Here is a 25,589-nt window from a genome sequence, read left to right as displayed (position 1 = left end):
TGACACGCTTGATCCCAAGAGGATTGATGCCCAAATTGAATGTTGTGTTTGCAAACTGCAACGAACAAACCCACAGACTGTACCTTTTATACATCAGCAAGAAAGTTTAGTGTTGAATTACACGGATCAGGCCAGAGAAGCACAATTTTAGAACTATTAGCAATTTTTGTGACCTTGCCGGTCAGACAGAGAATTCAAAGCCATGGGGTCATTTGGATCATTATTCAACAAACACCACGACAGTGTCTCCTGTTACATATTGTTCTGGGTGATGCTGGAAAGGTTTAGCCAACGTGTGGATCAACTGGGAAATGCGAACACGAACGCTGGGATTGTCCTTTCACGAAAGAAGCACACAACAAGACTCCATGTGGGACAGATTCTCACCTGCTGGAACTCGTCTGTTGTGTAGATGGAGGTGAGAGAGAGTTCACCAGCTCTTCACTCTCTGGACAGTGACCTGCTCTATGCACACATGGGCTCCTGTGGACATTAAACAGGCCCTTTACATGAGAGCAAAGTTTGTTTAATTCTTAGATTTACATTTTCTCCTCTGGTTTATGTCTAGGTGGGAGTGCATGTGTGAAAGCATCTTAAGAATCTTCTAGTGATGATGAATAAATTCACAGTCTAGCTTACAGTCGTTCCAGCTGTTTGCAGCCCCACTTTGCTCTAAGATCTCAGTGTGATTCAATCCATAGCAACTACTGTATTGGTTGCCTTGGAGTCAGAAACATTACAAACATTACATTTTCTATATACCTGAGGGGAAAAGGACACTATGGTTGTTAATTTAGTGTCAGTTTTCATTGGAAATGATTTTATGTCATTCCCACAAAGTCGTTTAAGGGGATAGTTCAGCTTTGTTGAAGTGGGGTTGTATGAGGTATAAATGGCCATTAAGTATAATATCTGCATTAGAAAGGTCTCTGCCCCTTGTCCACTGAGAAACACTGGCACATTGCGCTGCACCGAGACACAGTTCCAGATAAACAAACATTTTTCCGACCAGCTGATGCATTCTAAGTCTTTACTTTAGATCGTACTCTTGAACAGGTGTATTATTTTGAGACGGGACTTCTCGTGGGCGGCGAAAATACGCGGACTACTTGTGCCTCATTAACAACAGTGTACTGCCTGTGTCTCTGTGATGCGCAATGCCTCAGTAGAGACCTTCCTACTGCAGATATTATACTTAATGGCCATTAGTAGCTCATACAACCCCACTTCAAAATTGCTGAACTACCCCTTTAATTGTCGGTGCAAGCTATTTTTAGAACGGTGGAGCAGAGCCGTGAGCTGCTCAGAGCTAAACTACGGAGGCTAATGGGATTTCTTGGTTTCCCTCATCAAACTCATCAAATACATAATCCATCAACTCCACAACGCTCTGGTGGACAAGTTGTGACCTGCACATTCACCACGCTATGAGATAATAACGGAACGTTACAAGACGGAGTTGTTTTAGAGGTAAATGCAGAGACTGCTTGCTGAAAAACTCGACGGGTACGCGCATCAGCAGTTTTGGAGTTGTTGGATTGTGTGTTTGATGAGGGAAACCAAAAAATCCCATTAGCCTCCGTAGCATAGCTCTGAGCAGCTCACGGCTCTGCTCCACCGTTCTAAAAATAGCTTGCACCGACGATTAAAGGTAACGAAACTACTCCTAAAACTATAGGGATTATGGCAATGGGCCAATTTGCCAAAATGTTGAACTACAGTATCCCTTTAATGGCCATTTGTAGCTCATACAACCCCACTTCAAAAAAAAAGCTGAACTATCCCTTTAATAGTAATATATTTCTAGATCTGTAAGCCTGCGTCCTTGTTGCTCAGTCCCCAGCTTTCTAATGACAGCCTAGTTTGTCTGAGTTTGAGAAGATGATCCTAACTGGGGATTAAGTTGCCAGGTTGGTGCTGGGTGGCTGTCAAAAGCTCAGTCAAGCGTGGATGAGAATTGAGTATTTAGAGCGGATTAGTCTGGGGCTTGACGGTGAGGAAGGGGAAGCCCACCGCACGATCCCCCTCCCTTCATTCTTACCATCATCCAGGCGACGAGACGGCAAGCCACAATCCCTCACTGCAGTCACAGCCGAGTTAATCTTTAATACAGGACAAGCAGCGACAGCAAACAAGTCAAATCTTCACCCAATAAATAGTGAAGGTTTTTTAAACTGTGTCCCATGCAATTGAAAAACTCATTTTCATGTGGATGTTAAAATGTGTTGCTCCTCTGAACAAAGCATTCATAGACTCCTGTGTGTCCTTGGAGGTGATTCTACCACCCAGGATCTGGCTCCAACACACTGAGACTCTCCAGTGAACACCCATTATGCCATGAAGCACTTAAACAGGCATTAATGACCCAAACAACTACTTGTGTATTTCCTGATAATAATTGTGTATACACAACCCACTGGCTTCAGTTCGGGCTCAGCTCGCCAGACTCACGTCTCCTTAAAAGGAAGTGCAGGCTCTGTGAGTCTTGGCTTCCTCTTGATGACATCATCACGTGCGCAGCCCATTGCAGATTGCAATCGCAAACTCCTTCCTGTTTATTCACCATGGCTCTGTTTTCCTTCCAAAGTTTAGTTAACAGTGAAGGGGTGGGGCTCGGTGGGGAGGGAATGCAGGTACCATGGAAGGTGTCAGGAGGCTGCAGAGTGCACTCATGTTTAACAGTCAGTATTTGCACTGGACGGGTTTTTCCAGCAGCAGTGATGTTCATGCCAGTGTCCATGAGGATGTGACCTACAGTATACTGTATACATGAGTCAGAACAGCTTCAAATGAAACCACCATATAGAGTCATTATACATGACTTTGACATCCGTGGAAATTAATATGAAAAACTTGACTGCCACAACACAGACAGTTCACAACATTTATTGAAACAAAAAAAAACTGAGTCGTATTTTTCATGCTGCATTCACGTGAAATTGGGCAGACGGCAGACGGACGACAGCCGCTGCACGTAACGGCATTCAAGCCTCTATGTAAACAAGTGGTCGTCAGCACGAGGCAAAACAATACACGTGACAATATGTTGTCATGGCGATGTGGTATTGTTTACCTGACCCACGTTTTACCGGCTTTCTCTGGACTTCTGTGACTAAAATGACATCTGGTTTGTTACCGACGGCCGTCTGCCCGACTGCAGGTGAATGCAGCATCAGTGTAACGCTCCATTCCTCCTCACTGCGTTACCACGGTGACTTTTCACAGACGCCACCTCCACCTGAGCCGACAGCTCCGGTGTCTCCGCTGAGTTTCCGTGGTTTCCTACCGTCACGCTGCCACTGAAGGTAAAAACATGGAGACACCACATGGCAGCAGCACCGAGCTTACCCGCTCCATGTAGATATGAATGATATGAACGGCTCATTCAGAGCTGAAAGGATCACTTCACTTTGTTGATGGGGGGATTACTGATTAATGAAAAACATACTTTTGAACAAAATAATTGATTTTCGTGAATAAATAACAGGAGAAGTTACACAACGTCCCTTTAAACTTTAAATTAGACTAGTTTGCACCTCCTCCATGGTCACCCCACTCCTTTCTCCTCATAAGCAACCACTTTAATAGACTCCACAGTTTCCCCTATATTCACTCAGCAGCAGAGCACCACCACAGCTTAAATTTCACACAATCATTAAAATCAACTGGCGACTCATGCTTTTCACTTGTGTGACAAAACCCAGCATTATCTTGGAATTGCTCCGAGTCGTCAACAAAGGCGTCAAATCCACCAGGGGCCTGTTGTTCGAAAGTAGAATAAAGATATCCAGGATAAGTGGGAAAGCCAGGTTGGACAAAGTCTCCTAAGTCCATCCTGGTTTAGTTGGTTGTTGGAACGCCGAGCCAGGCTGAGGAGGAGCAGCTTTGTCAAGCCAGGTGTAACTAATTCTCTCGTCAGTAGACCACAGAGATTGATCACAGATTCACCGATGAGAGGACAGGTGTGGCCACTTTCCTCCAATCAACAGTGGATCTCGACGCAAGGTGACACACCTCTTAAAAAAAAAAAAAAAAGCACCACCGCTGTCGTAAAGCTCAGAGAGAGCGGACAACTGTGGACTGATTGAATGTGGAAGTAGCCTAATCCAAAACGATAATCACAACTTTCCTTTCACAAATTAACAGTTGCTTTAATGCCTTAATGATGAACAGTGGAAGTTGATACATTGCACAAATCTCTTTATCATCTAAAGTAAAGTTCATAAAGCACAAATAGCCTACAAGTGGCCAAAAGTGCAACAGGTGAAAATTAATTAAATATAAGAACATTATGCAGTCTGGTGCTTCAATAAATTGCTGATAACAATGTTCAGATGAGGTGTATAAATTATTTGGAAGGTCCTGCTCACACAATTTTATTCTTGTTTTCTTCCCTCAACCAATATTTAGCCCAATGCATTTTGTAACATATTTTATAAAAATAAAAATAAATCTATTGCTATTTTTGCTCCATTGCTTTTTATGAGAAGCCATGTAGTAGGCTACTAGTGGTCATAGAAAATATCATAGATGGGTCACAGATATCTAAAATAGTGAGTATTGACTGAAGAACAGTGTGCACAATTCTGTGCTAATGTGTTTTACAGATTTCACAAACCATCAGACATCTGTAGCCCTGCATCTGAAGAAGCAGGCAGTGCTGGCAGATGCAAAGATTCAGTGTGAGAAGCACATGAATAGGCCTAATTATGAAAAAAAAGAAAAGAAAAATAGCCTAATAAATATTGTAAATGTTTCATGTTTTTTAATTATTGTAAATGTATTTTGTTTGTTTAGACATTAGGCCAATATGTACATAAGAACATGGAATAACTGTATGAAACACCTTGATTTCTGATCAGAGTGACTGCTGACTTCACAGATAAAGACAACAGAATCAACTTAGCCTGGCTGTTAGCCTGGTCTGGAGCAGGCTAGCTGCAGAGAATAAATCACCATAGTAACTTGACCAGGATAAAGGTATCCAGCTTTTGAACAACCGACTTGAGGCTAAATTCAGCCAGGATAACCAACATATCCCGGCTTAATCCCTTATCTAGGTTTCGAACAACGGGCCCCAGGACCCTCTACTCCTCATTCCATGTAAAAGGTAACGCTAGACGAGGACGGCTCCTCTGGAGAACAGGGCAGTGTGTAACAAGTCAGCAGTGAATGGGAGTGGAGCAGAGGAATAGGTTAGCAGGAAGCCGACAGCACGGCAGCAGGAGCACAGTCTGTGCTGCGGTCAGTGCCTTTACATGCACAGCTGACCCGGGCTATGTTCTTCTTGTTCTGTCCTTGTCCCAGTTTACATGCAACAGGGAAAATCGTTGTCCGGTGTCCTCCTCCTCAACACTAGGTGGCGATATGCATTGTTTCAGCGGCTTAATTTGGACCCCTGTCCAGTTGATTTTTTTGTGTCACAGAGTAAAAACTAGGGCTGTCAATTTTCCCCCCAAATCAGATTGGAATTTCTAATGCTTCTTTTGTTAAATAGTCAAATTAGTTTTTTTGTTGTTGTTTTTTTGCTCATTATATAGCCGACACCTATTATTACGTCCCTTGTCCACTAAAAGGCATTCCAACCAAATCTATTATATAACATTTGCAACACATTTAAGTTTTACCAACTCAATATAAAACTTCAAGATGGGAAATCAAAATATTATAAGTAGTGGTGCAGTTGATCCGTGATTTGTTCTGATCGCTCTCCACGAATCGGCATGCAAGTGCTCCGCGGATCAATTGATTTAAAAAAAAAAAGGAAAAAGAAGGTGTGTGTGTAGTGTGGGAACACGTAGGTGCGCCTCAGCCAAATAAACGGGCAATTAAAAGAACTGTGAGTGAATGTGTAGAAGAAAACCAGTGTACAATTGCATTATCTGGGTCTTTTAGTTGGATTTGGAGAAGCCTCGTATTAGTCAGACCAACGTGTTGACATGCACTTCAGTCATAGTCGGATTAAGGCCATAATTTTTTTTTTTTCAACAGTCATGTAAACGTACTGCCTGAGTGTCTCGGTTGATAAAAGCTGCAGCTACTCAGGACTAAGAAAGTCTTATTCCCAATGATGAATAAGGTTAGCGCCTGAGAAGATTTAATGTGCTCGCCAGTGACTCAAGACAGTTCCAAGATAGCAAAGTGTTCCAAGTGCTAATGGTGAGTGACTGTAGTGGAAACACTGAAACATTTGATGGGACTGTAGGCTGACCAAGCAGTGACGACGATGATGATGTAACAAATATGGATGAATTAAATCTGTATAATACAGCTTGAAAATATTAAATCACATTTATTAGAATTAGGTAGAAGGTTTCATGCATAAAAACATACAAAATTAAGGAAACATTACACTTTAAATCTAAATGTCAAAAGGAATGAGTACGACTGTTAGCAACCACTGTGACTATAGCCTATGAAATCAGAATAGAATAGAATGCCTTTATTGTCATTGTGCACAGTACAACCAAATTTAAAAGTGCTTCTGAGACAATAATAATAATAAGAGGCATTTAAAATAAACCACACTTCATGACATTACGTAAATCAATTCATCCAAACTGTGTCAGTGTGCCCATTAGCAGGACATGTAGCCCTCCCTCCTCGGGTGTTGCTGCCCCGAGGAAGGGAGCAAAGAGTGTTTTGCGTGAATGTGTGTGACACCATGAAAGAAGCACAAAGTCATAAATCACCTTTTTGGAAATAAACACGCCACAGAAATGTCTCTCTGCTCCCACTCTCCTGTTGTACGCTGTGCTCTCACAGCTACATTGTGTAACATCCTGTATGGTCTCGCTTGCTGCTTAGTCCCATCATGCTTCAGTAGCACTGAGAGTTACAACTGTTGCCTGAAGGCCCGTGTTCAGGCTACAAGGAGCTTCCTATTACATCCACAAAGAAAAACAAGCAGGGCCCCATTGTATACGCAACTGGAAACATGTGGGGAACATGGACCGAAAATATCTCAGATGTCGGTCATACAGTAGAGTAGACTGCTGTGTTTGAGTGAGATCCAGTCCACCGCTTGGTATGTCTGCATCTCAGGAGAGTCTTGAATTTTTTTCAGGGGGAACTGTGGCATGGTTTCCCTCCGTTGTTTTATTTTTAGAAACGTCTGAAGCGTACTATTTGTTTTATTCCTGGCCCGAAGTAGCCAGCTCGGTCGCTACCCAGTTTGTTTGCAGTGCCGAGAGCTCCACAGCTGTCCCACGTGTCTGTGGTGCAGCCTGAGGCAGCCGGAGGGACGGGGGCAGCTTCTTGCCCGAGCCAAGAAATGCCACTTAATGTTGTGTTAATGTTTTAGACTAAATTCTCAGTAAAGGCATCCTGACCGCAGTAGTACCCAGTATGTAATTTATTTGGCTTTTTATTGGCAAAAATCCAATATTGCTTTCATAAATACATATTTCACTGAAGTCGAATCACAGCCGCATACAAATGAAAGCTTTCTGGTACCTTAGATTGAGTTGTTACAAGTCGTTACAAATACATAAGTGGGCGACGCACCGAACCGAGGCGGCCATGTTGCATCGCCATTTTTTACGTAGAGGGCAGCGTGACCGTAGGTAACCATAGAAACTCAGCGGAGCTGTCGGCTCAGGGAGAAATGTTTTCCAGGTAGCGCCTGTTAAAACTGTCACCACTGTGTAGTGTGAGGAAGGACGGAGGCACTGATGTTGCATTCAGGTGCAGTCAGGCAGACGGCCGGATGTCATTTTACTCAACGAAAATACGACATCACCATGACAACATATTGTCACGCCTGTATTGTTTTGCCTCGTGCTGGCGGACCATTTATCCTGTTACATGCAGCGTCTGTTGTCTGTCTGACGTCTGCCCGATTTCACGTGAATGCAACATCAAGAATACATTCCGATATGCAACCGCACCGCTAGATGGGGGGAATTCCTACATATTATACCTTTAAGAGAGGAGCTGATGGAAACACAGAGTTGCCTACAGTTACTACCTGGTTGTTAAATATTAATCAGGTGTGTAAGCATTTGTGTTGTACAAAAAATGTTTAGCCCTGGCCTTTGCCTCACAGGCTATAAAGCCTGAATGTGGGCTGAATGGAAGACCTGCCATTCTCCCTGCCTCTCTCTTTCATGGTTGACATTTGGCATCAGAAAAAATGCAAATTTAAATATTTATTTTTTACTAATAAGCTACTTCATTAAAAGGAAATCAACTAAAGCATAAACCATCAGTGATCATTGTGATGATGGTCAGTCATCGTCTGTTAGCACAGCCCTGCTGGAGGACTCTCATGATCCTCTGTTTACCTGCGTACTGTATATTGGTTTGTCATGTATTGTTTGGCTAAAACAAATATTATCAGCTGACATTGACTTTGACATGATAAGACGACAATCCCAATTGATGTTGTTTTATTTTCAGCATTTGTTAAATGGACCTTGAGTGGGAATTGCTATTTGACGTGCAAGTTAACAGATCAGTCTCCATGACAACAGAGCAAACACCATCCACTGATAAAGATGAACTGAGACAACTGAAAAAATGATCTTAAGTAGAGATTAATATTGTTACCACGTCAAAAATGAACTTTGATTCTTCAGTTAGTTATACAATAAAAACAATATTGACATTTTTGACTCTATTGGGCCCAAATGGAAGAGTATTTAGTTTGATTGGTTTGGGAGGTGATGAAACTCTTGCTCCTTGAGAGGTAAATGTGACTGTTGAGTTGACTCATGTCTGTGGTTGTAAAATGAACAGGGTCTTTTCACAGCCACTCCCTTTTAGGAAGCATCTGGGAGAATTACAAGTTTCTGTAAAAGAGGAACCAAACCTCTTTTTTTTCTTATTGCTCCATCGTCATCAGCTGGAAAATAAGCAAACTGTTGTGTGAATGTACGTAATGTCCACGCCTTATTTTAAACCCAGTCAATCCCCCTAGCTGGACAGAAACCTGAGTTATTTCAGTTTTTCCTCTTTGTCCACCCTGTCAGCACTCGCACTCATTAAAATACCCGTCCATTTTGGTTGCTGAAGGCTGGTATTCAGGGCGTGGGAAATAAGCTCACAGGAGATGGAGTCAGCGCAGGCGGGCATTTAGCCCCGGTGGCACTCGAGGACCTTAGAGATTGTCAGTGGACACAAGGGATCAGATTGACAGAAGCCAGGCCAGTACAGCTGCCACCTCAGTATGCTGCATGCAGCATGGAGTTGGGAAGCACAATTTAACAAAATTGTATGTCTTCCACTTAAAACACTACAGATAACTATACCTTTGTTCTATATTTTTGTATTGTGCTTTTACATCATCCTCAAACTTTCCATCGGTTCTCAAACTAAAGAAATCTGCCATCTTAATCATGGTAATGAAGCACTCAAAATGAACTGTTATCCAGTTTTAAGTTGCATTTTTAGGTTGACAAATCTATTTATTGGCATTTTCAGTTAGAACATACAGTACTTACAAATCGCATATTGAATAAATATATATGTGACACTTTTTACACATTTTCAGGTATGAAGGTGTAGGTGAAAACATCACTATAGTCATCCTGCACACTCCAAAGTATCACAATTTACTGATTTGAAACAGGAGAACACTGTGTTTTACCCACATGAAGAATTTCATTCATCAGATGCCTGAATAGATGAAATAAGTGTCAGATGGTTTAGCTTCCAGCTGGTGGAGACGTCCTGCCCTGTGTCCACAGAAGCAATAAACACATATAAATATGAAGGTGTATAGGTGTGGAATTCGTCAAGACAGAGAAGACAGAAACTCTCTGAGAGAATCCTTCCTCTGGTTCACTCAGATGTAACTTCCTTCCCATTTCTCGATGTAGCTGTAGCGTCTATTACGCTTCATTGTATCCTTTGTAGGGTTTCCAAAAACAGCAAGCAACCGCAACCTGCGCCTCAACTGTGTGCGCTGACTGATTGACATGACACGACTCTGTTGTCTGTTTTTCATCACAGCCATTTAGACAGATTTTATTTTTTTTATTCTTTTATTTATTGAATGTCAGTCTTGCAGTGTTGTCTTTTGAAAAGAGAAAAAGTAAACAAACATAGAGCTAATCAAAATGCGGAACACCGTCTCAATACGAGTGACATGATGGGACAAGGGATGAGCAGAACACCTGGTCACCCTGCTCCCATGATCTCACACTATTTCCACTGTGTCATCTCACTTCGTCTTTTGTTGTTTTCAGTGAGAGTGGCACGTGTTGAGTATTGTGTGATTAGGTCTTTTGAAAAGGAAGCACCACCTTCATGTGTGTGGTGAGAAAAGAAAACATGATGTCATTTTGGCTTGTCAAAGCCACAAGTCAGGACAATGTCCTGTACACTGTTATATAATCCACCTTTACACAGTGCAAATGAACCCTCTCTTTATCTTTACCTCCTATATCTCCCCCTCTATCTTTTCCCCTCTCCTGTCAGCATGTGGACCATTTCAAAGGTTATGTCTAAGTGTTTAAGAGTCTCCATTTTTGTAATGAACTAGCTCATCGGCTCTCTGGAGAACAGTCACCCCATTGAAATTGGGCTGAAGTAGAACAGTTCTGATAAAACCCATGTCCATGTAGGTCATTATAAATAGCTGTGAAGGAGGAGGAAGACAAAAAAGGATGCGCCAGTCTGTCTTATGGCCTAGTTGGGTGCATCCTTCTACCTACATGCACCTTTAATATACATCCATTCATTCATTCAGCTTGTGTGGAAACTCCAGTAATAAACCAGTAATGTGCTCATTTATATGACTGAAGTTTAAAAAAGAATGTATGGTAATATATATATATATAACTCTAGTCAGCCTGGTTTTACATAGTTAAGTTAAATGACTGTTCACAAAATTGACCCTAGTTCCTTTTTAAGCTTAAGCAACTCTCCCACTCGTTAACAGGAAGACAGCAAATAGATGTGCAAATAATGAAGTCATTCACACCTACTTTGCTGCTACATTCAGTGGTGAAATCACCAGTGCAGATAGACAAACAGACTGATGACAGTTCAGTTTGTCTTTTCTTTGCAGGTCCACTTTTCACACTGTTTAACTGCAGTCTGAAGTATCTTCAAAATGTTGCTTTGTGGGTTGTTACTTGCATTGTATTGAAACGTCCTCAGCCTCACTGTGAGGTAGGGTACATTGTTTAACAGAGTTTGGCTTGGCAAAAAACTGAATATCAACTTGAATAGCTGGTTAATAAGTGAGTTATTTATGAGACCCGTGGTGAATTAATAACTGATCTCTGTCAAACTAAATAAAACTAAGTGTTTCCACTGCTTTCACTTATTAAATATAAAGCGAACACATTCTTGTCTCTGTATTGTTTAGCGGTCGATGTGGGCTGCCAACATTTTTGAGATTTTCAAGTCGGCCATGAGCTGAAGAGGTTTTGAGCCACTGGATTAGATGATGACATAGTGTGTAAACATCAAGTGTGTCACATCAGCCTGGTGTTACGGGGTGGGGTTTACAGCAGCCACACAATTGAGAGTGGCGTAAGCTGTCGTTCACAGGAAAGTCGAAGTCGGGGTGATATGATTGTCTCCATGTCCTGGCACTGCCTGTATTGTGTTCTGGCACATTGATTGTGTTGCTGCGTGTCCCACCCATCTGACACCTGCATTTAAGGAGGAACTATGCAGGATTTTTACCTCAACTCTGCTACATTTTTACCTTAATTAAACAGCTTTGGAGTAATTATGATGGTTAAATAAATGACTTGTAACTTGTTACAGGGAGAATGGAGGCTCTCTGACCTCCACCTAGGGTCCAAACCAAACTTGTAATATCAGAGCCTCCGACCCGGTGTCCCAGCTCTCGTAACCCGTAATTTCTTGTTTACACAATGTAATGAGTATACAATAAAAAATGTTATCCACTGCTCTAAGGATTGCTTTCTCGCTTTCTTCATTGAAAACAAATGCACATGGCCGGGAGGAGGGTTAGCAACACAGAGGAAAAGCCACCAGACTTGCATAGTTCCCCTTTAAAACAGCAGAAAGCAGAGCAGTCCCACCCCACACTGATACAGTAAATAACACCTTATAAATTTGTTACAAGTCAGTGTCTGATCTCGCCTCTCATTTGGATGAATTCAGTAGCTGGTTCCGTACACTGTTGATCTGCTTGAGTAAAGCTCTTAGCCCCTGAGCTTGTTGTTGATGGGCTAAGTGTGTAGCAGTGCTCCTTCCTCAGAGCAAAGTGGCCATTAAATGGAGATTTTCAAGTGCTTTACTTATTGCAGGGTTTGTCCTGCAGTGACACTGCAACTCTCTCACCCTTAGGGTCATGGAACATAAGATGTGGTCAAGTGAGACTCATCGTATGTATTACTGAGCATAGATGCATCTGCACAAGCAGGATGTTAGATTTTAAGAGCTTTTTTCTTCAGTTTCTGCTAACCATGGGCAAAAATGTGAAGTATCTGAAGGACAATGAGCAATCATTGACTCAGAGGAGCTGCTATTTAAGCAGAGAGTGAGTGAGTGAGCCAAAGGGACAGCAGCAGTGTCTGGAATATCACCGCCATCACTCTCATTTTTCTGTGGCTTTTAAGCAGGAATGTTATTTATTTTTAATCTGGGTTTTATATATCCTTAAAAGGGAAAGTTCAATATTTTGGCAAATTGGCCCATTGCCATAATCACTATAGTCATAGCAGTAGGTTCGTTACCTTTAATTGTCAGTGCAAGCTATTTTTGGAACGGCGGAGCAGAGCCGCGAGCTGTTCAGAGCTGCTCAGAGCTATGCTACGGAGGCTCATGGGATTTCTTGGTTTCCCTCATCAAACTCACAGAGTTGTTTTCGAGGCAAATGCAGAGACTGCTTGCCTAAAAACCACCCCCGACTGGAACGTGCATTCGGGTTTTGCATGAATTTACCTCAAAAACAACTCTGTCTCGTTACGTTCCATTGTTATCTCATAGCGTGGTGAATGTGCAGGTCACAACTTGTCCACCAGAGCGTTTTGGAGTTGTTGGATTGTGTATTTGATGAATTTGATGAGGGAAACCAAGAAATCCTCTGTAGCGTAGCTCCGAGCAGCTCACAGCTCTGCTCTGCCGTTCTAAAAATAGCTTGCACCGACAATTAAAGGTAACGAACCTACTCCTAAAACTATAGGGATTATGGCAATGGAACTATCCCTTTAAAAACAATGGGTTTTTATAGCAGTGTCCTGGTGCCCATTCACAGGCAGGGTGTTCCTTCTGCACACAGAGTTCACTGCAGGGTAGAATGTGTCTCTACTGACGCAGCAACAAGCTGTTGTAGCACCTCAGGCCAACACCAGCTGTCGTTCTCCACCTCTGGGACGGACGGACGCATGGATATAAATCCTAAAATTACTGCGCAGGCCTCACAGGTCATCACGTCAATCCTGATGCTAAAATTACAACAGAGAAAGTGCACACTAAAAGTTCAAACGGAAAAGACGCACCGCTGCAAATCTGCCTCCACTCACTATTAGAAGCGGGTGTGGTCAGGTGTGGTCGGTTGTGCTGGTGACCACATCAGTCCCATGTAACGCTGCACAGCGCAGCCGATGAGCAGGAACCATACATTTTGAGAAGTGTTTCTACCACGAGGGCATGACTTTGTTTCAGTGACATGAGATTATTTTAAGACTCTTATCGTTATTTGGTTATTAAACAGAGTGCACTTGTTTCGTAAGTGTGAAAATAAAACGTGACGATATGGACCAGGACTTGGGCACACAGACACGCAGCCTTGTTATTTCTGTTTTATTAATTCATTCTCCAAGAATGTGAAGAAGTAAAAATAGCACCATGTGATCAGATCAATTTGAAAACATGTCATCATCAGTGTTGAGGAGATGGAGCGGATTCCTTTAGATTGGAGAAGAACTGATTTTTACTTCCTCCTTAAAAAACAGTGTAAACAGGATCGACTGAGTCATCATGGCTTTTCCTCTGAAACCAACTCTTTTCTTTGTGATTTCCTGTTGCTCAGTCATGATGACTGACATTGTGTGTGTGTGTGTGTGTGAGTGTGTGTGTGTTCGGAGGAGGGGGGGCTACATTAGAGTGATAGGAGGGGATTACAGCAACTCCACCTAGAGGCCAACTCGATGCAGTTTCACATAGTGTCTACCACAAAGTTAGAGGAAGGAAATGCTTACACACACAGTGTAACGCACACACACATACAGTACGCACTCTGAGAGAGGTCCTTTTAAGGAAAAGGCCCCGCTCTCGCCCGAGTGCTAAGTGGAGCAAAGGCAATGCCCCCGAATACAGACATATAAATACATGCACACGTTTACGCACCGTTGTTACGGCATGTCTGAGCAGCATGACAGGATAGCATGGCTCTAAATACAATACACTAGGTCAGTAATCAGAGTTTAAAGGACATATGATACACTGTGTTTATAGACGCTACTAATCCAGTTTAGAGTAACATACTGCAGTGTCAGCAGCTCCAATCTGAAGTTGCACGACTGGATTTTTTAGGATCATATGTACAGCATTAGGCCCGTCTATGAAACGTCCATTTATTCTGATTTGACCCCGGTAATTGAACGTTACATCACCCACCATGTGCCACCAGTTTCACCTCTCTGTCGAGGAACTGGACATTCGCTCCCACGCCTGCTCAGCATTTACAGATGTTTAGACATGTGCCATTTTAGTCCGACCAAATTGGCTGCTGTCGTCTCACTTCTCCTTTTCTATTTCCTTTCCCTCTATGTTTCTCTCTCTCTGTCCTTCCCAGGCCGAGGCCAGGCTGGCGGCCAAGCGGGCAGCCAGGGCAGAGGCCAGAGAGATCCGCATGAAGGAGCTGGAGCGGCAACAGAAAGAGGTATACACGACATGATGTCACATTTTAAAGCTCCTGTGTTTTCCAAGGGTTTGATTTGAGTTTTGATCGCCATACGAAGACCTTTCATCTACAGAGAAGCATCCCAGTCTAGTTTTACTCCTTGATCCCCTCTCTGAACGACCAGAGGTCAGTGAGCCAATCAGATGAGAGGCTGTGAGACTCTCCTCTGATTGGTCTGTGTGATCTAATCAAAATGTAGCAGATTTAAGGTAAGCAGTTGAGAGAAAGCAAATCCTGCCAGGCTGACTGCTTTGTTGTGACATCACAAAGTCCTGGCAGCTCATTCTGAGGCTCATTTTCTGAATATAGGTTTTGTGCATCTCTATGGACGGAGGCTTTGATTCAGAGCCTAGATCTGCTTCATTATTAAAAAGACAAACATCTTTCTTTTTTTTTTAACATGAAACCCTTGAGACATTCTGGAAAACATCTCTGTGGACTTCAGCTCATTTTGTGCTGCTGTATAGTTATACTGTTCCTAACCCTTCATAACAAACAAACTTCAGGCGTGTTATTTGTTCTCTGTTTGGACCTGAAGCATTTCCTGTCAACACTGTTAAGCTGACTCTTTGATCCCGTGGGTCAGAGGTCAGAGGTGTAAACACAGAGCTGCAGCCGTCACTTTGAACAGCACTGTTTGGGTTAGAAAGTCTTCTATAATAACAAAAACAATTTACAAAATGCCACATTAACTTCTTAGAGACCATGTCAATTAAACAGGGACGTTTTATCCCACATACAACATTTTCAGTGATGTGAGCACATACCTGAAGGAAGTGAAAAGTGAATGTGGATGTGTTTTTTTTTTTTTTTTTTTTACAGTGTGGCTTCCACACAGCATGGTGAGGATTAGCACAGTTCACCAAAGCAATTAGCTTTTAGTCTCACTAATTACACTTTCAAGAAGGGTTTGAACCTTTCCCAGTTAATATCAGGCCAAATTCACAAACAATAGGTTTTAATAGTTATTTATAAAGATAATTTAATAGTTCTTAATGGAGACTGAAGTCATACATTGATGTAGAACTAACCATCAGACTTTAACCAGTTCTACACCCGAACCCTTGATGTACATGTTTGACTAAGGCCAAAAATGTTTTGTCATAGTTGTTTTCTTAAAGCCCTGACTAAGTATGCCATATTATAATAGAGCCTTACTCCTAGTTACTCCTCTATTTTGCCAGCATAGTTGATATCTACACCTGATTCTCCATACATTGTTCAGATGCTATGGAAAGTGAGATGGGACACTGGATTGCAGCCTCAGCATCCAGCACCTCAGGAGTCAGTGTTGGCACCAGGTTGTAGTCTTGTTGAGCCAGGTGCACAGCTGAGACGTCTCCGTGTGTGGCTGCAGATCGCTGGTGTGTTACTTGTGTTTTTATTTCAGTGGTTTTAGCACCTCTGAGAGAGGTAATCCTGTACATACACACAGACGCCTACCTCATCGGTCAAGACCGAACCTTTAAAGGTTGCCCGACAGTCTGCACCCACAGCTTGTTTTTGAAGTAAAGACTCCTAAAACTGTAAATACATGTTACTGCTGCCAGGAACCACTCACCTTTTAATATCTGAGGACTGTGTGTTGCTGTTGGAGTGATGCTCAGATGGTTCAGACAAAACAGGCCTCTGCTGGGGGTTCATCCATCAAGCCTTGTTGTAATGTTTCATATTGATATATATATATTCTCACACTGACATTTACAAAAAACTGTGTGCATATAGTTTTTTCATGCAGTGGATGGGCAGATATAAAACCCACCAACACCTCATGTTAAAAGCTCACCTCAATGTAAAAATCTAGATCATGCAAAATGAGAAAAAAGTCAAAACAAAGAGCAAACACAACACAATGTATGCAGTGGAGTGATACAAATATCAAAATTAACACATCAATGAGTAGAAAATAAAGTAAAACACAAGTGTTTATGAAATCCCTCTTAATTTTCTTTTAAAAACAGGTTGTGAGGCTGAGGTCAGTGCTCCGCAGCCACAAATAATTAAAGGAACACTATATCAAGATTTTGAACTTCTCAATATATACACAATATTATATTTTCTTTTTGTCCAAATCCATTCTCTTTCTCTCTCTTTAATAAAAATGATCGCTTGATTTTAGTGTTGAGTTTAATAATCTTTTTACTTGACACCATCAGTAACCTCTTCCCATTAAGGTTTACTGGGATAATCAGTGTTCAAGCCCCATTCAGTAATCAAAACACAGTTGGTGTGAGCCCAAACAACAGCAGTGTGCACACAGTCATACGCACTGGATTAACGGTTATTGTTGAGCTGAGTCCGGTAGGGGTGCGTGTGTGTGTGTGTGTGGGTGTGTGTGTCTTTAAACCCTTTAGCTGAGTTCTAAAGTAGCTTAGCAGGCTGTGCTCCTTGGTCCAGACTCGAGTGGAGAGCAGTTGTTGTTGTTGTCGACATGAGCGATGGGTCTCTGCGCTCACAGCCGCCTCTGGGACGTTTGGATGTTTCCTCGGACTCTGAAGACAGAACTTAAAGGTGGATTACTGGCTTTATAGCAGCGGGTCGAAGAGTGCGCGGTCGCCTCTCTTGTTTCCGAGCTGAACTCTCAGTGCCGCGTCCCGCCGTGACCCGACCCACATGACCCACCGCGGTCTCGCCCGCTGACTGCCCAGAGGATGCAGCCTTTCCGGGTACCCTGAGGTCGGCAGGACGGCCGGGCGTCGGCTGGCGGGGAGGGGGCTGAGGGCGGCCCTCACCGGGCGCCCAGGGACCCCTCCGATCAAGAAGGGAAACTTGGTGAGTCCAGCAGTGGCAACGAACCGTAAGCAGATTGTGTAACCCATTCGATGAATGGGGCTTATGGCGGTGCCCGGCTCAGTTGCTAATTGGGTGTCCAGACACGTAAGTAGTGCACAAGATCCCTCCAGTCAGTTATTAATCTGTTCTGGACTGTGCATCCATCACCTCTGTGCCATATTATGCTCTGGTACATGTTGATGTTGAAGTGGAAACATGTTTTCCACTAGAATCTGCAGGTCAGGGATCATGCAGCACAGGTAGATGCAGAGTTGCTATGTAACTGATCACAATAGTGATTATTAATGGGAATAATACAAAATCTTTGAATTACATTATTCCTGCACTGATTTCAGTGAACTGTATCAGAGCTTCAGTGTGTCCTTCTGTGTTTGTGGTGTGATATTAAATGAGTAACTTCTACAACTCAATGACACCTTCTTGGAAGTGAGCGTGACTTTGTTGAGGTGTGCAAAAACAGCTGCAGCCATTCTCTTAGTCAGCTGTAGCGAGAGGTGCGAGACCTCCCAGGACCTCTCATCTCGAATGAACCCTTTAAATTTAGCGCAGCGGATTAGCCATCTCCCATTGATCATCGGGGATTTGCCGCCCGTCGCTGGAGCGATGCGTCGGTACAAAGAGGTCAGCGGCAAATCGAAGCCCGAAAGCCCGAATCACAAAGCAGGAAATCTGTATATTGGGCAAGCGCACAAGGAGACAGTGGTGGCAAATCTGGATTAAAGCACTGAGGCAATGGGATGGAAAGTGCAGCAGTGAGGGGAGGGTGTGTGTTTTCAGCTGGCGTTGTGTTTGGTCAGTGGGGTAAAGAGGCACGAGATCCACAGGACGCTTTGATTTTAAAAGAATATGTCAAATGGTAAACAGAGGGTGGCTGGCAGTTGGCTTAGAAGAAGTGAATGTTATTTATTATGTATGGGGATGGCCTGAACTATCTTTGAATCTCAATAAGTCACAACTAAGACAAGAGTCTGGATACTGCAGCTGATTTCATTGGTTTACTCCGACTCCTGCAGGTGAGTGAAGGAAGCTTCTGTCTCCACTGAAGCTGTTTGGATTTCAGAGGCTGTTGATTGGCAGCAACGTCTTTGGTTGTGTATAGGGTTGCAAAATTCCGGGAATTTTCAAAGTTGGAAACTTTCCATGGGAATTAACGGGAATATATGGGAATAAACGGGAAATTTTACGTTTTGATGGGGGGGGGGGGGTGAGTAATATTTTACTCAACATGTACTCAACATACTCATGTTCAGTAAAATAATTGATTGCTCATACAAGAATTAAAACTTGATAAAGTTCTACTCACAAATAAATCTGTTGAAAAGTCATGTTTTTTAATTGTATTATTTTGCATGGATGTCTGCTTATGATGAAACAAAATATTTACATTTATGTTTGGATATGATATAGTTTGTTTAAATCACCCCCAATTTCCAGTTAATTCCCATAAATTCCCATAATTCCCATGGAAAGTTTCCAATTTGGAATATTTCCAAAATTTCCCAGTTTAACTTCCCATGGAAAGTTTCCAGAAATTTACTGGAAATTTTCCGCCACTTTGCAACCCTAGTTGTGTACCAGGATCAGTCGGTCACAGGAACACAGGCTTGACAGTGACACCGCAGCTGAAACCAGCCGCAAGGAACCATGGGAAAATGTCTGGTCACGCTAATAGGTCTTTAAGTCTCCAGTGAACTTGTGTTCTTTGGTCTCTCACTTTTCACTGTGCCGTGCAGGGGGGTACTTCACATTCCTCAGCTCCTCGTTTTTTTTTTCTTCTTTTTTCTGCATGCATGTCTGTTCTCCATCACATGTTTTTGAAGCTGATTTGTTTTTCTCCTGTTTTTCTGTTCCTTCATCCTTCCTCTACCCCACCTCGGTGTCGGTGTGTAGATCTTTCAGGTGCAGAAGGTAGGCCTCCTCTTCCTCTTTTCCACCTCAGACAGTATTTGATTTAAAGCTCAGTTGTGTAATAATCCGGACGGTGCATGTGCTGCAAATTGTGTCCCATGAAAACCATGGGAGTCTTATTTCTCACGCCCTCATTTCTTATCTCTTTTTAGAAGTATTATGGCTTGAACACCAAATACGACGACCGTGCGGACAGCAAATGGGGAGATATTGAACAGTGGATGGTATAGTTTCTGTGCTGTGCCGTGACACTTACAGTAAAACAAACCCCGTACTAAATACCACGCATGTTCCTCTTTGGCACGTTTTACGTCTGTTTGTCAGAGGTTTTTACGGGACGCTCACTCTGCTTTTGAATTCCTGATGGTTCCTGTTGAGCCTTTTTAGAAAATAACAGATTATAATGAATCAAAGCTTTGGCCATTAATGATAATCCACTTACTGGAGGGAGCAGGGAGGCCGTTTTGGCTTTGAATCAGCATGACCATCTGCCCCACTGGTGTGAGACTGCATGAGATTTAAGTACTGTGTCCAACGCACAAGTTTAATTACTGAGTTTGAGTTGTCCATTATCATGAGAGACGTTCGCTCACAGCAGGTCAGATGTTTTGTGTGTGCGTGTGACTACTTTGACTAACGTGGTGTGTTTTTGATTGGAATAATTCACTGACAGCGTGTGAGATGATGGGATTTTGTTGCAGTTTGAGGTGACAGCATTGTTTTTGAGTTTGTGTGTTGGCTGGATTGCTGTCAAACTTGACTTGGTTGATGTAAAGAGCTTTCTCTCACTGAAACAGTCATGTGTCCTGGTTCATGTTGATTCTTGTGAAACAGTCTACACATAGGCTGAATCCAGATCAGCATGGCAACAAAACAAATTCATCTATTTTTTTTGTTTTTTGTTACCCAGTCCACAGACGGTCCACTGTGACAAAAAGAAGCTCCGTTCTATTTATCAAATCTGTCCTGATTGCCACTCTTCACTGCTACAGAAGTTAAACTAAACACAACACAGTGTCCTCACTCAGCAAATATCACACAAATAAATCCCAGATTTTTCTGAAATTGTTATTGCAAGAGACTGTGTGTGATGCATGACAAGAGGTCCTTTTCAAGTATTCAAAAATTCCACATTATTTCATCATGAGGGCGGTGCATACAGTATATTTTCCTTGAGGGATGTTGTTCTGACACAAATGCTGCATTTTGTAGTTGTGTGCTTTTGGTGAAGGGCATCCACACTTTGGAGCCGAGTCAGAACATGTTTGCATAGGTCACTGGTTTTTGGTTCTCTTTGACACCTGTGGAGCCAATGCAATCAGAAACCATCCCATAAATATTAATGTGGACATTCCTGCCCAACATTACACCGCATTTGTTATGTGACTGCTGGAAACGTCACTGGAAACCAGGCCAGACCTCAGTGGCCCTCGAGATCTAAATAAAGGTTAAAGAAAAGAAAGGTTTGATCAAAACGATTAAGCATCATGACCTTAAAATAAAATTGAAACTGACTCTCAGTAAGTTTAAGAAGCTTTTACTGGGCTGGAATGTTAACATGAACTCCCTGGACCAGCAGTTATCTCCCTCATCCGTCTGTTTCATTGATCTTTGACATCTCTCTCTCCTCCTTCACTCTCTCTTTCACCCCCGCTCCTCTTCATCTTGACCACTCTCCCTCCCTCCCTCCCTCCCCCGCCCCCCTCCCTCCCCCCATCCAGGAGGACAGTGAGAGATACTCACGTTCTTCACAGATACACACGGTTTGTAGCCTTCCCTCTGTTTCCATCTCCTCATGCATTTCTCCTCTGTGCTGCGATCTGTCCTCCATCACTTGGAAAAAGATAACAGGGAGAAACTAGTTAGTCTGTTCGTAATACCGCATAAACATGTATCTTATTCTGTTTTAATGTGCTCTTTGAATTCATATTTACAGCAAATTTAACAATTTTCTTCCTGGTTCACCTGTCTTCTTCTATTCAGAATATATTTTTCCAACACTAAATCCATTAGTGCATAAGGGAATTTATTTAATCTGCATATGTTGAGTTTTAACTATTGGAAAATAGAAGAAATGAGATGGAAATAAACCGTGCTGAATGGATTGTACCATATTCAGAAATGTATATATTTCTATGTAGCAAAGGTTTTTTTTTTTTTTCCCTGGCCTTCATTTGTAAATGACCTTGTCCAGCCAGGCTAACAGACTCTGACATTGTTTGACTATTGGCTTTTATCTGAGAGTCCAAGTATTACAAAGTGCCTCAGCTTTAACTGCCTGGTCTCAAAAAGTGAATGTAATGCAGAGCAATCACTCTTGTCAAAATCCACTGTTTGGTGTCGTTGTTGATGTACATCACACACTGTGTCCACTCTCCACACTCTAACCATCCATTTCAATGTCTTGCTCTCTCACACAGCTCTCAGACGAAGATGAGCGGATGTCAGTGGGAAGCCGGGGCAGTGTCAGGGTCAGTATGATTCAAACAAAAAAAAAAACAGACGCTGTCTCTCTATCTTTTTTTTTTCTTTGTTCCTGTCAGTCGTTATCAAACACCGCTGCTTTTTTGACTCTCAAAGAATCAACCTGGTCCTCTCACACCTGTGGTGATGTGGAGGCAGCGTGTCTGTCCTTGAGAATTTAACAAGGTGCTGTCAGTGTGGGTGGCACGTGTTGGTGATGATGATGTGTGTTTCTACAACAGTCAGATCTTGATGCAGTCGGGGCGTACGCCGGAGGGGTAAGGGCTCGTATGGTTGAAACATAAGTGGTGGATTAGTTTTTAACCCCTCTGCCTGAAGGTTTGTAGTGAACGGACTGCCCCTTTAACAGCTGTTTTTTCTTACATTTACATCAGCAATACAAAGCATGTTTGTGTGTGCGTTAGGCTATTTTAACAGTGAAACACATTAGTTGTGTTAAAGGGATAGTTCAACATTTTGGCAAATTGGCCCATTGCCATAATCCCTATAGTCATATAGGGTTGCACGGTATACCGGTACTAGATTGGTACCGGGGTACTAACGCATTTAAAACGGTACCATACTGCGCTTAGATGGGACCGGTACTTTCATTCTGCGCCGCCAGCAGCGGTGACGTCGCCGCATGAAGTCGCCGCATTGTAATTTGAGCCGCGAGGAGCGAGAGAGCGAGTCACAAACGAAGCAAGGTGCTTTTTATCATTACCGTTACAGCGCCACCTGTTCATGTGCCTGTGTTTGTGTGTGTGTCTGTGCGCCGCGCGCGCGAGAGAGAGACGGCCGCCACAGCCTCGTTAATAAGTTTTGTTTTTACCGCGGATCACCACTGGCTGCATGCTCTCTCTGTCTCTCTCTCTCTCTCTCTCTCTCTCTCTCTCTCTCTCTCTCTCTCTCTCTCTCTCTCTCTCTCTGTCTCTCTCTCTCTCTCTCTGTGAGTGAGTGAGCACGGCGAAGCAGCGCTACGCAGAGATGAATTAACGGAACGATATTGCGTTGATGGGGGTGGGGGGAACAGAATCAATTTGGTCTACATATGGGAAACAATAGGTGTATGTTTGAGTAACATGAACATTTGTGTTTCATTCTATAAACTACTGATAACAATTTCTCCCAAAAATTACAACTGGTCAAAATAACAAAAAAAGATGCAGTGTTTTCAGACCTCAAATAATGCAAAGAAAACAAGTTGATGTTCATTTTTAAACAGACATTTTTTAATTTAGGAAGAGTTCAGATTAATATAGATGGAATGTTAATCCTGCAGCAGCAGTAACTGTTTACTGATTTCCTGTTTTATGGTCCAAAATTTTTCTATTAAAATAAAGCCAATAATGACATTTTTTGTGTTCTCTTTTTATGTGGAAAAGTACCGAAAAGTATCGAAAAACATGTTGGTACCGGTACCAAAATGTTGGTATCGTGACAACACTATAGTCATAGCAGTAGGTTCGTTACCTTTAATTGTCGGTGCAAGCTATTTTTAGAACGGCGGAGCAGAGCCGTGAGCTGCTCAGAGCTACGCTACAGAGGCTAATGGGATTTCTTAGTTTCCCACATCGAACAAATACACAATCCAACTACTCCAAAATGCTCTGGTGGACAAGTTGCACATTCACCACGCTATGAGATAATAACGGAACGCTATGAGACAGAGTTGTTTTCAAGGTAAATTCATGCGAAACCGCTGATGCATGTTCCCGTTGGGGGCAGTTTTTCGGCAAGCAGTCTCTGCATTTGCCTCGAGAACAACTCTGTCTCGTAACGTTCCGTTATTATCTCATAGTGTGGTGAATGTGCACGTCACAACTTGTCCACCAGAGTGTTTTGGAGTTGTTGGATTGTGTATTTGATGAGTTTGATGAGGGAAACCAAGAAATCCCATTAGCCTCCGTTGCGTAGCTCTGAGCAGCTCGCGGCTCTGCTCCGCCGTTCTAAAAATAGCTTGCACCGACAATTAAAGGTAACGAACCTACTCCTAAAACTATAGGGACTATGGCAATGGGCCAGTTTGCCAAAATGTTGAACTATCCCTTTAATCGTGTCCCAAATCAGAAGCCATATCCTTTGGAGGCTGTATGTGAAGATGGACTTTCTCACAGCTGTGGCTCCTTGTTGGCTCGACCTCTCCCAAGATTCATTGGTTTAGTTTAGTGTAGTTTAATTAGCACAGTTTAGAAATATACAGAAATATGACATCTGGCCAGGGACAACAGACGAAAACTAGCCTTGTTGGCTAACTCTGGCCCACTTACAGTTTTCTTTTAACTCTGTTGATTAGTGGTGCACTGTCCCTATGAAATAAACTAATAAATGAAATGAAATGACAAAAAGACAATATAGAGTGCAAAGAGAGGCAAAAAACCCCAAAGGCTTATTTGAAGCCTCATCTAATAAATATTAAAAGCAATGCTGCCAAAACAAAATATGGTTGATCAATGATATACCCATTTAAAAGTGTGTACGTGCATGGGTGTGAGTGTATGAGTGCACGTGTCTGAGTAGAATTAGTTTTTTATTGTGCTAATGACCCTAAACCAATAGTAATAGTGAAAGTAATATAAATAATTATGCCTATCACTTTAAATAAACAGTAGTTGTTAAGTCTTGTGTAACATTGTAAGGAGATTCATTGGTTGCCATTAATAAAAGTAACATGGCAGCAAACAGGGCCGACAGAGAGCCACTCTAGCAGCAACCGTCTGATCTGGGTGCTGCCTTCACACGTGGTTTTGCAAAGGTTTGAACTTCATAGTCATCGTAGACCACACCCTTTGAAAGAGGTGGCCTCTGAACTGTAACACGGTCATTGTCTTTTTTATTTTGCAAGATGCACGTGAATCACATGTCTCTCTGTTTGAAAGTTCGACGTGATCCTGTGGACTGAGATCATGCTCGCTCTCGCTCATGTTTTTGTTTTTGCTGTTGTGAGGGAGCGTTGCCCACCTCGGGGTCAGATAGATTGGATTTGAACACAATGTTAGAGCCTGCTCGCTCCAACCAAAACACACTTGGTACTATTTTAGCCTCTGTTATGTCTCTAAATGTGAAGGCCTGTTTTTTTTCTCTGCTACATAATAATAGTGGAAAAATTCCTTATACTAATCTGTTTGATGGCTGTACTAGATCTTGACTGTTTGGCTCAGTCGGTGTGTTGCATGTTCATCCACTGTGACCTGGAGCTGTTGTTACCAGAGTCCACTGTGCATGTGGAAGGTTGTGTGTTTGTTGTTGTGGTTTGGAGGTGAGATTCTCCATCTTCCCTCCTCATGGTTCTCCCTCTCCTTCCTTCCTCCCTCTAAGAGCTCCTCACTTAAGAAGTCAAAGAAAAAGAAGAAACATAAGCACAAAGACAAAGACGTATGTAAAAGCTCAAACTGCAGGTCTCATCAGAAACAGCATCAGTGTTTCTCATGCGTCTTCTTTATTTGCAGAGGAACGGCTGTGACGATGAATACAGCGTCATGTCCAGCAGGGTTAGTAGCCGCGTGCGCAGACATCTGTGTTTGGTCTGATGTGGAACAAGTTGCATGATTTGAATAAGTTGTCTGGAGAGGGAAAGTTACACAGAAGCCGA

General features: G+C 42.6%; 1 protein-coding gene across 14 annotated transcripts in view; it reads left to right on the top strand.

Annotated features, from left to right (window-relative positions):
• The window catches only part of lrrfip1a (leucine rich repeat (in FLII) interacting protein 1a), a 52,706-nt gene that overhangs the window by 7,432 nt on the left and 19,685 nt on the right, over positions 1–25,589 (top strand). For 11 of the 14 annotated variants that reach the window (XM_083996608.1, XM_083996607.1, XM_083996610.1 and 8 more), the window contains exons 2-9: positions 14,726–14,812; positions 19,517–19,534; positions 19,687–19,758; positions 21,256–21,297; positions 21,955–22,005; positions 22,240–22,275; positions 25,316–25,372; positions 25,447–25,488. In XM_083996608.1, coding sequence (XP_083852734.1) covers positions 14,726–14,812; positions 19,517–19,534; positions 19,687–19,758; positions 21,256–21,297; positions 21,955–22,005; positions 22,240–22,275; positions 25,316–25,372; positions 25,447–25,488 — 405 coding nt within the window. The remainder of the gene's footprint in view (positions 1–14,725; positions 14,813–19,516; positions 19,535–19,686; positions 19,759–21,255; positions 21,298–21,954; positions 22,006–22,239; positions 22,276–25,315; positions 25,373–25,446; positions 25,489–25,589) is intronic. The other 3 variants (XM_083996604.1, XM_083996605.1, XM_083996606.1) reach the window with 3 other exon arrangements.

Source organism: Trachurus trachurus (genome assembly GCF_905171665.1).
Source record: "Trachurus trachurus genome assembly, chromosome: 21".
NCBI lineage: Eukaryota > Metazoa > Chordata > Actinopteri > Carangiformes > Carangidae > Trachurus > Trachurus trachurus.
Note: the sequence above shows the minus strand (reverse complement) of the source record. Positions and strands in the feature narration are given on the sequence as shown.